Source organism: Talpa occidentalis, unplaced genomic scaffold (genome assembly GCF_014898055.3).
Source record: "Talpa occidentalis isolate TD23 unplaced genomic scaffold, MPIMG_talOcc4v2.1 talOcc4.3, whole genome shotgun sequence".
NCBI lineage: Eukaryota > Metazoa > Chordata > Mammalia > Eulipotyphla > Talpidae > Talpa > Talpa occidentalis.
This window is the reverse complement of record NW_023603184.1, coordinates 5,789,378-5,803,833: the sequence shown is the minus strand read 5'-3', so window position 1 is coordinate 5,803,833 and position 14,456 is coordinate 5,789,378. Positions and strand designations below refer to the sequence as shown.

The 14,456-nt window shown below is 56.6% G+C and overlaps 1 protein-coding gene across 2 annotated transcripts; it reads left to right on the top strand.

Annotated features, from left to right (window-relative positions):
- The first annotated feature begins 2,055 nt into the window (after nucleotides 1-2,055).
- Nucleotides 2,056-10,855, top strand: SLC35C1 (solute carrier family 35 member C1). Of its 2 annotated transcripts, none has more exons than XM_037522398.2 (3): nucleotides 2,056-2,094; nucleotides 3,477-4,003; nucleotides 7,378-10,855. In XM_037522398.2, the coding sequence occupies exons 1-3, from the start codon at nucleotides 2,063-2,065 to the stop codon at nucleotides 7,932-7,934; spliced, it is 1,116 nt and encodes a 371-aa protein (XP_037378295.1). In that variant the 5' UTR covers nucleotides 2,056-2,062; the 3' UTR covers nucleotides 7,935-10,855. The 2 variants fall into 2 exon arrangements, with proteins under 2 accessions (XP_037378295.1, XP_037378296.1); XM_037522399.2 differs by lacking the exon at nucleotides 2,056-2,094 and adding an exon at nucleotides 2,305-2,321.
- The last annotated feature ends 3,601 nt before the right edge of the window (nucleotides 10,856-14,456 follow it).

Sequence of the window (14,456 nt, the reverse complement as noted above, 5' to 3'; positions counted from 1 at the left end):
ACAATTAGTACTGTCCACCACACAGAATAAATTTGAGTCCTTATTGAACTTGGCTGGGTGGGGGGCAGAGGAGTGGGGGTATAGTTGACATCTGTGTATTCCTGAGAGCTCTCAGCCCCTGTTGGTACAAACCCACTGACCCCTATACCTGGGAGGCTGGTTCTGCTCACTTATCTGTTAGAAATTGCCTTCTACTGACATCATCATTAGCTTCCAGCCAAGGCAAGAAAGTACACCCATAAAGGAACCTACTCCCTCGCTTAGTACAATTTCCACCTGTCACATTAATAACCTCATGTTCCACCCCAAACCAAGTTCACACAGGATAATTCCTCTTGACAAAACCTAAACCTTTGTACATTGTTTAAACAATTAATATTCCTTGTGGAAAATTCAAAAGCAGACAGTTTGTGCAAAGTATACCACTCCTAAGGCCTTTGACCCTAAAAAAAATCCCACCTCCTTTTCCCTCATAAGGAACAGAAAAGAATTGGAATCTGGGACACTTGTCCGACTGGCCCTTTTCAACCTTATTACAAAGGAGTATCGCTAATGTGCTGATAGTGGAATTTCAGGTTTGACATGAGGTGGGCACTGGAGCCTGGGACACACTTTGGTCTCCCGTGGGGAGTCCACATTCCAGCACCTGCTGCCTCTGAGGGAGCACATGTCTCCTCCCTAGAGGCTCAAGGTGGCAGCAAATTTATCTGATAAATTAATTCCAGTTAATGTGTCAAGGAAAAGGGCCCTTCCAGGAACAGGGACACTCAGAGACAAGCTTGTCCTGTTTGTCATTAAATTATTTGTCATGGTGAAGTATCAGGTCTAGGAGACAAGTGATTCTGAAACTCACAACCTTCAAGATTTGGCCCCAGAAGAGGACTCTGCAAGTAGGGTGCAGATGACCAGTTCAGTCCTTTTAGGGCTTTCCTTCCCCAAAGAGGTAATTGACCCCAGTGGGGACTAGGTGACCAGGTGCCCTCCTCCACCCGGAGACAGGGCCACAACCAGGAAGCAGGAAGTCCCTCTCTGGAGGAAGAGGGAACGCAGGTGGGGCAGAGCAAGGGCAGAAGTCCTGGTGGAGGAGACTAGGGCCTGGGGCAGAGCTCTGTGAGAGAGTTCTCACCTGCCCTGGGAGCTGGACAGAGCTGGAAAGGTGTCCAGTTCCAGTAGCCCACCAAGGGCTGGGTTACACTCAGGCAAGGGTCTATGCAGTTAAGAAGTGAAACTTGAAATGTACTCCAAGGGTTTTACCTTTTTATTATGTAATTTTTCAAACATCCACACAAGTAAGGAGAATCCCCTGTACCTATGCTCAGCTTCGACAGTTCGCAATATGTTGCCTATCTTGTTGAATCTGTCAACTCTCTTTCTCTTTTGGGGGGAGTCCTCTGAGTGTTTAAAAGTAAAGCTCAGACATACCATCTTGTCAATTTAAAAAAAGGTACTATTTAAATGGTGTTTGAGGGCCTCCCCGGTGGCGCAGCGGTTGAGCGCTGGGTTGCGAAGCTGCCCGCAGCCTCTGCAGCGCCGGTTCGATCCCCGGCTGCTCCCCGGCCACCGGAGGAGTGTCCCACATGGCGCGCAGACCTCTCCTGCCGCCCGCTGCTCCCCTCAGCAGTGTACTTCGGTCCTTCTGCCTGCTCTGCTCCCCGCTCTGGCTCTGGTGAATTCTCTCACCCTCCCGCGCTTCTGACTATACCCAGTGCATGTATAAATAAATAAATAAATAAATAAATGGTGTTTGAATATTATAAATACGTGGCAGTCCCTACTTCCAGCCCAGACAGTCAGGGTTCCGAGGGCGGTCGAGCCCCCTGATGTCCTACCGCCCCCACTTCACAGTACAGAGAGGAGGAGAGTCGCAGGCCCTGCCCACCCCGCGCAGCCCGGGGAAGTCGGCCTCCCTCCCGCAGCGTCGGGCCGGGCTGGGGCGTGACTTCACGGCCCGTCCGGGGGAGGGTGGGAGGGTGGGGGACCCTCCCCTCTCCGCAGGAGTCCCCCGGCGCCCCCGGCGCGCACTTCTGCGAGCGCTCGCGGCCCGGCCGCGCCGTGGCCGGAGATGCCGCGGGGCCCCCGGACGTGCCTGCGGCGGTAACTAAGCTGAGACTCCGGGGGGCGGGGGGCGGGGCTGAGTGGCCCCGGCCAAAGTGGGGCTCCAGCCTGGGAGGGTGCAGGGCCAAGGTCCGGCTGTGGCCCGGGCCGTCCGCGGCCCTAGTGGGGAGCCCGCGGGGCGGCCGCGGCGCCCACGCCCGGGCGGGGAGGGGCCGGGCCCTGCGGGCGGCGCCGGGAGCCGCAGACGCCGCGGGCCGGGAGCGGAGGTGAGCGCGGGGCGGCCTCGCCGCGCGGGGCTGGGGGCCGCGGCCGGCCGCCGGGCCCGGCATGGGGGTGTCTCCCGGCGGGGGTGCTGCGCTGAGGCTCGGGAGCTCGGACCAGCCGCAGTCGCGGGGAGCGGGCGGGAGGGAACCCGCGAGGGGCGCCCCCAGCGCGTCCGGGGCTGCAGCGCGGGGGGAGGACGCGCCGAGCCCGGGCGGGGGGGCGGGGGGCCCTGGAGGGCGCGCGCGGGCGGGGGGCAGCGCCGGGCAGGCCGGGGCTCCCGGCTCTGAGGGCTTGGAGAGGAGCCGCGGCTCTGGGGGCGCGGCTCGGCCTGGAAAGGGGGTGCGGGAGGAGGAAAGGACGGGCCTGAGGCTGAGCCGAGCCGGGGGTGGCGCCGTGGAGGAGACGGAGCCGGGTGGGGGGTGGGGGGCGAGGGGGACGGGGGACGAGGGGGGCGGGGCTGCAGGCGGGAGGGTTTTCCGTCACCCTCCGCGCGGCGGGGACCGGCGGGGGCGGGGGCGGGCGCGGCTGGGGGGGACGCGACCCCGACCCCGACCCCGATCCTGCGGCGGCGGCTTTAAGGCTGACGCGGGCCGCGGGCTCTTTAAGGCGCGGCTGGGGCGGGTCAGGAAACGGGCTGGGGCGGGTCAGGAAACGGGCTGGGGCGGGTCAGGAAACGGGCTGGGGCGGGTCAGGAAACGGGCTGGGCCCGCCCCGCCGGGCTGCGGCGCGGACGTCCGGGGGCTCCCGCCGGGACCGCCGCTCCGAGCGCCTCTGCCCCGCGCTGCACCCCCTTTCCAGCCTCCCTCCGCCTCCGCCCGTCTTCCCCGCCGCCCTTTCCCGCGCCCTGGCCGGCACCCTGCCCCCGCCGGGCCGTCCTCCCCCGCCCTTCTGCCCGCCCGCGACCCCGCCGGCCCCGGCCCCCTCCCGCCGGCTCGCCCGGCCGCAGCCTGGCCGTCGCCCCTTTCCTGTGTCTGGTCTCGAGAGCCCCCTCGGGGTGAGAGCCTATTGCGGAGCTCACCCCAGAGCGCCCCACCCGAGAGGAGGGAGGGAAGCCTGTAGGCAGCTGCCATGTGACAGTCGAGGGGTGCAGGTTGCAGAAAGCAGCAGTGCGCTCACCCCTACTCCCGGTGACCGAGCTCCCCTGCCGCCATGAACAGGGCCCCCCTGAAGCGGTCCAGGATCCTGCACATGGCACTGATGGGAGCCTCCGAGGCCTCGGGAGATGCGGAGGCAGAGGAGGAGAAGCCCTTCCTGCTGCGGGCCTTCCAGATTGCACTGGTGGTCTCGCTCTACTGGGTCACCTCCATCTCCATGGTGTTCCTTAACAAGTACCTGCTGGACAGCCCCTCCCTGCGGCTGGACACCCCCATCTTCGTCACCTTCTACCAGTGCCTGGTCACCGCGCTGCTGTGCAAAGGCCTCAGCACCCTGGCCACCTGCTGCCCTGGCGCCGTGGACTTCCCCACCCTGCGCCTGGACCCCAGAGTGGCCCGCAGCGTCCTGCCCCTGTCACTGGTCTTCATCAGCATGATCACCTTCAACAACCTCTGCCTCAAGTACGTGGGTGTGGCCTTCTACAACGTGGGCCGCTCCCTCACCACTGTCTTCAATGTGCTGCTCTCCTACCTGCTGCTCAAGCAGACCACCTCCTTCTATGCCTTGCTCTCCTGCAGCATCATCATCGGTGAGTGGCCAGCCAGGGCCAGGGGGACTGGGGAGGGCATGAGGGCCCAAAACCTTAAAGGGCAACCCTTCAGGCCTCTTTGGGTTTTATCTGGTCCGGTTCCCTTGCTGCAACAGTCAGATGAGGAGGAACCTGGGGCCCAGAGAGAGCAAATGACTTGCTGGAGTCTGCCCAGCAAGTTAAGATCCAGCTAGGGTGCCTCCTACAAGGTGGGGTTACAATTGACATTTCACAGAGGGAAAACCAAGGCGCAGAGAAGTTAAGTCATTTCTCCAAGATCATCCAGCTTGGGGTCTGATCTCAGGCCTGTGAAGCACTCAGGCCTGTGAAGCACTCAGGCTTCACAGGCTGGGCCACTATGCTCCTGCTGCTCCGATGTCTTGCCTCCCCATCCAGTGCTCTTTCTAGAGGACAATGCACCTTTTAATAACACACCATCACCTTCTGACTTTGCAGGTTCACAATAATGCCTGAGACAGTGGCAAGAGATATGCTTTCAGAAGCCTTAGCCGTGTTCCCTGATTTGACCCTCAGAAAATAATCATTATTGATGGGAGCACTGTGGAAATTATTCATATCTACCATCTCCTTTGTTCCCCAGAGGATCCCCCGCAATGGGGGCATCCCCCAGGTGATGCCTCCCCTCACAACGGCATCACCATGATCATCTCCATGCAAGCAAGGAAACTGAGGCTCAGAAGTTAAGTTACTTGCTAGGTGCCACACAGCTAAGAAGTAACCAGGCAGGATGCAAACGGGGTTGGCCAGCCCCCTGCGCGTCTAGCCACACCTCTCTGGTTAGAGCTGCATATCCAGTACGGTAGTCGCTGACCACATTGTGTCTAGTCCCATTTAAATTGAATGAAATTTTTAAAATTCAGTTCCTCAGTTACAGGTGTTGTAACGTGATCCTGTAGTCACATTTCAAGTGCTTAGTGGCCTCTGTATTGACAGCACAGATTACAGAACATTTCCATTGGCGCAGAATGTCTTATTGCGCAGCATGCTGGGTAAGCCTGCCTCAGCATTCCCCTCCCTCCAAGTCCTTGTGGGCCTCTGCCATCCAGGAATGTGATCTTTATTTGAACTTGCTCAGGTTCTTCCTGGTGCTGTGAAGTTTATCTAGGTTGACCTACATACTCTTTGCTGGTGTCTCAGAGGAGGGACCCACCCATGCCACCTGTCCTAGAAAACATTCCCTTTATTGGACACATCTGGATCTAGGGCTGCTCTGCCTGGGCCCAAGATGGGAGTAAGGAGCCAGTGGGGCTTAGAGTGGGAGGAGCTGCGAGGGCCCTGGGCAAAGGGGCAGATCTCTTAGCTGCTTCCTGCTCTGGGGCAGCTGGTAGGTAGTCCCAGAGATCTCCACCTCAGTCCTGCCAGAGCAGGGAGGTGGGGGAGGCTCTTGGTGGGAGAATTTGCATGCATAAGGCCAACTTGAGAGAGAACATGGGCCCAAGTGCAAAAAATAACCCGAGTAGCCGATGGTGAGATAGCTTGAGAAGGTGCAGCATGGCCAGCTGGTGGCACAGGTGGCACCTGGTGTCTGGTGCTCAATGACACTGGCTAGACCTGGAGACCAGGTCCTGGCCTCCTCTCTGCAATCTTTCCCCTTCTCTCCTTCCTCCCGAGGGGAAGATGAGTCTCAGGCCACTACTCCAGTCTCCTCTTCCTCCCTTGCCCCCAAGTGACATAGTACCTTTCAGATCTCCTGTCCAGGAGTCTGGAACCTTGGGGTCTGGGGTCTGGAACTTTGAGTGGCTGTCCCCTCCGAACTTGAAAGGTAACCAGCAAGAAGCTAGGGGTGCTCTGGTTAAGCTTCCCCTGTACCCCTTGAGTACCCATTCAGGTCTGTGGGTACCCAGACAAAAAAGCTCCAAGAAGAAAAATACTATGAGGGAGTGCCTGTGCTTAGTGGGTGCCCTGTCCCCGCTGGTACTCCAAGCACCTCCAGAACAGCCTCCATCCATTCCTCCCTCTGTTCAGCAAACATTAACAACCAAGCCTGTGCCAGACTTTGGGGGTCTGAGTTTGGAAAAGTTCCCTAGACTCCTAGAAGGCGAGGTGATAGCCTGAGGCTAGTACTGAGTACCTGTGTGAAGGGGACCTGGAAGGCAATGCGGGTTGATGGGGCAGGGAGGGGGCCATCTAAGCAGGCCTCCTGGAGGAGGCGCTGTGTGGAAGTAGAGGAAAGAGTGAAGAGAGGATGTTCTGGGCAAAAGAAAGCGCATGTGCTCCTGCACAGCTGGGCCAGGGCGAGACTCACCAGACCCGAGGCTGCCCAAGTGCAGTGAGTCTGGAAGTTTTCCCGAGGGCAGTGGGGAGCCACACGGGGACTTTAACCCAGGACGGGACCTGCGTAGATCTGGAAGACTGCTCTGGTTGCAAAGTGACGAGAAGATTGGTTTGAGAGAGGGTCAAGAAAGTGACCCAGATTTCTACATCTCACAGAAATGGGAGCACAGGGAAGTAAACTTTCCACAGGCCACTCAGCCTCGGAAATGGCAGGACCCAGCTGGAGACCAAAAGTCTCTGACACCAAAATTTTTCCTACTACATCATCTTACCACAGGCGATGCCTGTGGAGAGTGACTGTGCGTGATTCAGTGCCCGCCTTCTGGGGAGATGGAGTCTCACTAGAGATTGTGCAGGCAAGGGAGGGATCTTGCGGGGGAGCTCAGGCAGGAAGAGGCGGGGAAGAGGCCTGGGTGCGTGGGCATCAGGAAAAACTCCCCGCCAGAGCGGTGGGCCTTAACCTTGAAGACTGCAGAGAGGATGGTGTTCCTGCAGAGGAGACAGCAAGGACCCTGAGTCCCTGCGTGAAAAGCTGGGAGATGAGGGGGCCGGCTGGGTGGTCTGGGACTGAGATGGGGCTGACAATGGCGCAGGAGGCCCAGGGGGCAGGCTGAGGAGTGAAGATGTGTTGGGGGGCAGTGGATTCCCACTTTACAGCCCTTCAGTCACTTGTCTAGGGTCACCCTAATGCCGAGTACTCACCCTTCAGACAGATGCTGCTTTCTAGATGCCCCATGCCAACGCAGGTGACCAATTATGGCTTCTCACAGCTCCCGGTACTATTTTATGGCCTTATTTATTTTACAGTTGTAATTAAAGAAATAATTGGGAAATGAATCATTTCAATGTCTTTCTCCTCCACTGGAGTGAAAGCTCTGGGAAGAAGTGTTCCAGTCACGGGCCACTTCCCAGCCCTTGTGTGTGCTTGGCATGTGGTAGAGACTTGGGGGGGGGGGGCGGTCTGTACCAGGCAGGCAGGGAGTGTGGGCCCCAAGGCAGCAAGACAGTCTATGACCTCGGGTGCCAGAACTGTCCTTCCTCCCCATCCTCACACTCCTCCTCCCGCTCTGCCCTCGCAGGTGGCTTCTGGCTCGGTGTAGACCAGGAAGGGGCAGAGGGCACCCTGTCTTGGGTGGGCACCCTCTTCGGCGTACTAGCCAGCCTCTGCGTCTCGCTGAACGCCATCTACACCAAGAAGGTGCTTCCGGCGGTGGACGGCAGCATCTGGCGCCTGACCTTCTACAACAACGTCAACGCCTGCGTGCTCTTCCTGCCCCTGCTGCTGCTGCTGGGGGAGCTCCAGGCCCTCCGCGACTTCCCCCAGCTGGGCAGCGCCCACTTTTGGGGCATGATGACTCTGGGCGGCCTGTTTGGCTTCGCCATCGGCTACGTCACGGGACTGCAGATCAAGTTCACCAGCCCCCTGACCCACAACGTGTCGGGCACGGCCAAGGCCTGCGCCCAGACGGTGCTGGCCGTGCTCTACTATGAGGAGACCAAGAGCTTCCTCTGGTGGACAAGCAACATGATGGTGCTGGGCGGCTCCTTTGCCTATACCTGGGTCAGGGGCTGGGAGATGAAGAAGATTCAGGAGGAGCCCAGCCCCAAGGAGGAGAAGAGCAGCTTGGGGGTGTGAGCACCTCAGGGAGGAGAGGGTGGCCCCGAGGGATATTGTTTACAGACCTGATGGGAATTCGGTGGTTGAAAGGGGGCCAGTGTTTTCAGCTGGTTCTACCTCTTTCCTATTTCTGGGGTGCTGTCCTCCCCTCAGGTAGAGGGTCCCCCAGGGGAGTGGCCAGTTGCTTCTCTGGATGAACACAGGCTCTCGGATAGTAGGAAGGGAGGCAGCACCCCGTCTCCCCCCTTTCCAGGGCCTTCTACCTCCATGAGACCTCTGGGTTTGGGGATGGGCCGCAGCCTCTAAGGGACAGTATTGGCAAAGCCATTAAGTCTTCTACTCAGGGCAGATGGGAGTGTGATCCCACCCCAGGCCTCTGGAGGGATTTGGGAAACCTCACCTCTCTGTGTGCTGGGGCAGGCAGCGTAGCTCTGACCCCTCACCCCAAACCAGCCTTCCCTGAGACCAGCAGGCCCCATGGAAGAGGGCAGAGGGTCTAGTATACCCCTGCTTGGCCCTGACACCCCTAGGGACTGCTGGGAAGTAGCCTGGGGATGGGGTACACCATGGGAAAGCACCCTTTCCCTACTGTCTCACCCTGTACTTCCAGCTTTTGAACACGCGGGAACCATGAGTGTTTTCCAGGTTAAGCAGGATCACTAAACTCTCCCCCAGAGCCTGAAACTGGTCACCTGTCTCAATCCTCTGTCCCCAGGGACCATTGCCCCTCCGGTCTCTGGGTCTCCGAGCACCTGGCACAGCTGCCTGGGGCAGGGAACAGCCTCCTGGAAGTAGAGCCAGGGCACTGCTCCTCAATTCCCCCAGTTCTGCCTCCCCCAAAGTTCCATCCCCTGGCAGCACTGTGGGAGCAAGTCCACAGCTCAGCTATGCTGAACCTCCCACCTCCCTGCAGGGTGGGTGTCCTCACTGGTGGGAGCCTCTCTCCTAGCAAGGGAAGAAGCATGGGGGATCCTCTTCCACCCTGCAGCCTCAGGGCAACTTTCACAGCCCCTCCCTTCTGTTGCACATTCTGTTCAGCCATCTCAGAGGTCATTCCTGGTGGTGTTAGCCCTTATAGAAAGTACTGAGTCCCCACCTCGGGAGGTTCTAATGAAATGGGTGGGGCCTGATCCCCTAAATTGTGTGATTTTATTAAAAATTGGAGTAAGACACCCTGTGCGTGCGTGTGTGTGTGTGTGTGTGTGTGTGTGTGTGTGTGTGTGGAGTGAGTGAGTGGAAAAGAGGCGGGGCCAGGACAGGATTTAGGAGCAGGCCTTCTGGAGAAGCGGGGTTCTGTAAAGGGCAGAAACACTCCTCCCTGCCCTCACCAAGCGCCCACAGCTCTGAGGTGGTACCACCCCCGACCACCCCCATGGGCACGGCAAGCTCACGAGGACTCAGAGGACATGGGAAGGAGGAGGCAGAACGAGTCCAGCAGAGGCCTCTGCCTTCAGACTCCCTAACTGTACCTAGCATTTGGGGGCACCTACTGTATGCCAGGCCCTAGGAAGGTGTTCATGTGAAGACCCAGGTGTATTTCAAGGGGCTCACATGTCAACAGGAGCCAAGGCCTTGTAGCAGGTGCAGCCACTCACAGTAACTTCCTGTGCGGAAGTCTGGGGATGGAGAAGCCATCTTCACAGAGGGCCCGGACATCAGAACTGGGACTTAACTGGGTCTGTAGGAGGCTCCAGGGAGAGGGCACCCAGCCAGTTTAGGCTGGAGAAAAGGCATGTTCGGGGAGTAGTGAGAGATGGGGTGCAGGGACTTGAGGGTTAGCGAAGAGATCCGACAGGGAGGGAGGTTGGGTGGGAAGGACCTTGACTGTGTGGTCATCCTGAGCGGGATTCTCAATGTCAAGCCATCTCCGGGTCGCTGAAGAGATGTGACCACCCTTTGCACAATCAGAGAACATTGAGACATTTCTGAACACTACTTGCACTTTCCGAGACAATGTTAACTATTTACCAAAAATGTTTTAAAGAAGAATCTTGACTTAAAGCTTCAAATCAAATGTTAAACTAATTCATACATTTTTAAAAAATTCAAGGGAAACCCAACACTTAGGACAGAAAAACCCACCCACTAGGTAACATCCACCCACGCAGACACACAGTGTCTGCAGATGGGTTTGAAGCCACGGGCTGCTGCAGGCCTCGGTTCTGATGCACAAGACCTAGAGCCCAGCCCCCTCTTCCAGCTGCCCAGCAGCTCCCACAAAGGCGCCTCGCCTCGTGCCCAGCTCATCTCTATGGTATTTAAAGGGGCCAAGAGCACTTTCAGGAAGGTTCCCCTGCAAGAAGGCAGAAGTAGTGTCCCTCCTCCCACCCCATTCCCCGAGCCCAGGCTCTTGTCTCTCCCTGAAGGCAGGGGTGTGGAAGTGGGGCTCCCCAGTTAAAACCTGGTAGGTGAGGATGGAGAATTTAGACATTAGAGGGGCTACCACCTCCCTCTCCTTCAGAGAGCCTGTCTCTTCACTTCGGCCTTTGAAGAGCCCTTGACTAGGACTCCAGCAAGCTGGGCTCTACTTCTTAGAAGCTAGATGCCTTCGGCAAGATCCCTAACCTTGCCAGGCTTCACTCTGCCTGTCTGAGAGTTGGGATAATCCTGACCTTCCTGCTACAGAAATTGGCTGTGAGCGAAAGCTCGGCTCCACTCAGCTCCAGGAACACAGTGGGCCGCTGTTCTTACCACAGAGAAAAGTGTCGTGACCAGACACTAAAAGCAAGAGCCAAGTAAGTGCAGTGGGACACACTTTGATTTGGAGGAAACAAACCAAAAACCAAAATAGAGACTCAGAAGAGAACCATCTCTAGATGGAAGACGACTTTCTTTTTTTTTTTTTTTTTTGCATAGAAGAACTGAGGTGTAGGCCAAGGGTGCAAGGGGTGAGAGGATTCACCAGAGACAGAGTGGGGAGCAGAACAGGCAGACTGACTGAAATACACTGCTGAGGGGAGCAGCAGGGAGACAGGAGAGGTCTGCTGCGCCATGTGGGTCACCTCCCCGGCCGGGGATCGAACTCAAGCCATCACAGTGAGAGCGCTGAGACTTAACCCCTAGGCCAACAGGGAGGCTCCAAGACCTCTTCTTAAATGTGAACCTTTAATCTCAGACCCAAAGGATGGAAGGGAGCCTGCCACGGGAAGAGCTGGAGAAAGGGCGGCGGTGACAGGACTACAGCCCATGCAGAGGCCCTGGGGAGGAAAAAGAGTTGGTCAAACACCACAGTGAAGGCAAATGTGACAAGAGCAGAGTCGGGGGACCTATCTGCTATTCCCAGTGGGGTTTCTCCTCCCACAGGACAAAGCCCCGGAGACAGTTAATGAGGTAAGAACAGTTTTGGCAACTTTCTGATATTCCTTGGAAAAGTGGCTGGTGTGGCTCCAGTCAGAGGCCAAGGTCCAGCCTGGGAACACCATGGCGACCTCAGTGAGTGGGTTCACTTTATTCTTGGTGCCTTGTGGGAGCCCTGGGGGGGGCCCATGACTTGGTTTATATCTTAAGAAGATCCCTCTAGCAGTTGTGAAGAGAATGAATTGAGGCCAACAACAAGAGCCACAAGGAGCGTGGCCAGTCAGGAGGCTGCAGGGGGAAAAGGGTCATGGCCGGATGGCAGCCTGGCGGGAGGATGAATCTGACAGGCACAGGGAGGCAAAGCCCAAAGACTTTTCAGAGGGGTTGGATGTATGGTGAAGAGAAAGAAGGGGGCCTCCCTGGTGGCACAGGGGATTGTGCGCTGCGCTGTGAAGCTGTCCGCGAACTTTGCGGTGTGAGTTCCGCCGGCGAGCAACCCACATGGCACGGCAGACCTCTCCTGCCTCGCCTGCTGCTCCCCTCAGCAGTGTGTTTCAGTTCATCTGCCTGTTCTGCTGCCCGCTCTCTCTGGTGACTCTTCTTACCCCCCACGACTCTGGCCTGTACCCTACTTCTAAAAAAAAGAGAGAGAGAAAAAAGGAATTCAAGAACAATGCCCAGACTCTTATAAAACTGGTAAAGGAGGTGCCTGGATTGGACAGCGAGGACAAAGGGAGCAGAGGTGGGCTTGGAAGCGAGAGTTTATTTTTGGACCTATTAAGCTGCGATGTCAGTGCGTCGGGACTAGACATCACCCTAGGATGTTAGGCCTGCAGAGGGAGAAAGCACTAAAGAAACAGCTTGTTCTGCTTATCACTGATGCCCCACATAGTATCCCAAAACTTGGCAGCAGAAAATAACCATTTTCTTTTGTTTGTGATCTTGTGGGTTGAGAAAGGTGCAGCTGAGGGATTCTGACTTGGAGCCTTGCAGGCAGTGGCCTCAGATGCTCGCTGGGGCCCCCGGTATCTGAAGTCTTGACTGGGCTGCGGGTCCAGGACCATCTGGCCGCTCCCTCGCTCGCTCACGTGGCTGACTGTAGTCTGGCTGCGCCTGAGAGAGCTTCGCTGGGGCTGTTGTCTGCAGCATCTGCCGGGGCCCCTCCAGCTTGATGGTCTCAGGGTGAGCCTCAGAGAGTATATACCAAGAGGAGTAGGTGGAAGCCTTTCCTGACCAGCCCTGGAAGTCACACAGTGCAATTTCTGACTTTCTCTATTGGATTCAAGTCATTACAAGCCCATCCAGAATCAAGGGTAGAAGACAGTCTTCAACTTTCATGGGAAGAGAGGCAAAGAACCCTGAGGCCTCTCAGCCCTTTTTTTTTTCGTCAAGATTTATTTATTTATACAAGAACTGTGGTACAGATCAGAGGCATGGGAGGGTGAGATGACTCACCAGAGACAGAGCAAGGAACAGAACAGGCAGCAGGCGAGGCAGGAGAGGTCTGCTGCGCCATGTGGGTTTCTCCCTGGCTGGCCAGGAATCGAACCCACGATACGCTGCAGAGGCTGCGGACAGCTTCACAATGTGGCGCTCAACCCGCTGCGGCCACTGGGGAGGGCACCCTCAGCTCTTTTTATGACCCCCACCAATGAGAGTGGCCCCTTAATTCATGAGCAAACACAACGGCAGGAGTCTGGGTTCATACCCAGTAGCCAGTGAGGCACGCCTCCCAGAGGCCAGCAAGTGCTCCAGCCCCACCCTTCCTTCACAGAACTCCCAAGCTGTCTTCTCTGTAGTCATAGCTAGGTGCTTGCATTGTGCCTGTGGATTTTCAGAACACTTCCTCATTTATAGTCATGACTAGCCAGACTACAGAGGATCAAGATCATGGAGCTTATCCAGCCTAGAAATGAGCTCCCTGCCTTGCTTCACAGACTATGGATGATACCATTTAAGCTGCCCCTAACCACAACTCTTTGAATATTAATGTTGTAAAATCCCCAAAGCATTGATATTCATTCTTTCTTTCAGTTAATATTTATTGAGTCCCTACGGGCACTGGGCACTGGGCACACAGCAGAGATGTGGACAGACCACAGTCCCTGCATTCTTGGAGCCTGGTAAGAAAAGAATGGCAGTAGACCAAAAAAAGAAATTAAAATTAAAAATATGTGCCACAGAAGATAAGGCCTGATTATACAACTCACAGTGTCAGGGCTGTGAGGTTCGGTCCAAGCACCAGAGAAAACCTAGTAAAGATCTGACATGGTGGGGCCTCCCTGGTGATGCAGGGGTTAAAGACAGCACTCCCAAGCTGTTGCCAGCCACTGCAGCAGGAGTCCGATCCCCAACTTGCCAGGGAGCAGCCCACATGGCTCAGCAGACCTCTCCTGTCTCACCCTCTGCTTCCCTCAGCAGTGTATTTCAGTTGATCTGCCTGTTCTGCTCCCCACTCTCTCTCTGGTGAACCCTCTCACCTCCCCCCACCCCCAGCACCTCTGGCCTGTACCACAGCTCTTGTCTACATAAATAAATAAATCTTTAAAAAGAAAAAAGAAAAGATCTAACATGGTAAAGGAGCAGTCAGGAGAAGGGCTGGGTCTGAATGTGCCAGCAGAGGGATCAGCAGGTGCAAAGGTCCTAAGGTGGGTGTGAGGTGGGTGTGAGTGAGGACAGGTAAGGCCAACATGGCTGAGAGATGGTGAGAAATGAAATCATGCAATTACAGCGTGGTAGGTGGGAGTTTGTCAGTCCTAATGTTAGGGGGAAAGGATGTCCTGAGTTAATCCCATACAGGCTTTGTGGACCCCACCCCCACTCCAGACTAAAGCCATCAGGACATTGGGAAAGACAAATCCCATCACCACCAAGGGGAGTGTGGCTGGGACCTGAGGGTGGAGTTGGGCAGCCAGGTTGGATATAAAAACCAAACACGTGGGCCTTGGGGTCTCTCTGGCTCGCGATCGCTCGCCTCCTGGCTTCACCGCTCCTGGCTGGCGGCCAACTCTGAGAGCGCCATTTTGGGATTCCTGATCGGCGGATCGGGTAGGACTCATTTAAAACTTTGTCTCCCACTTTTCTCCCAGAGCTGCACATTTCCTCATTTCCCCTTCCCTTGTAAATAAACCTTTTATTAACCTTTCACGTGTGCCTGCAGTAGAGCATTGATAAGTCCTTTTAAGCGCGCGGGTGAGGACCCACAGTCAGGCACCCCGTTTTGTATCGGGGTTGCTCTACAAC

Bases quoted from the DNA above. Each gene is read 5' to 3' on its own strand.
- SLC35C1 (XM_037522398.2), top strand. From the start codon at position 2,063: ATGCCGCGGGGCCCCCGGACGTGCCTGCGGCG. The intron at 2,095-3,476 runs GTAACTAAGCTG...CGCCATGAACAG, and splicing joins CCCCGGACGTGCCTGCGGCG to GGCCCCCCTGAAGCGGTCCA. The intron at 4,004-7,377 runs GTGAGTGGCCAG...CTGCCCTCGCAG, and splicing joins CTCCTGCAGCATCATCATCG to GTGGCTTCTGGCTCGGTGTA.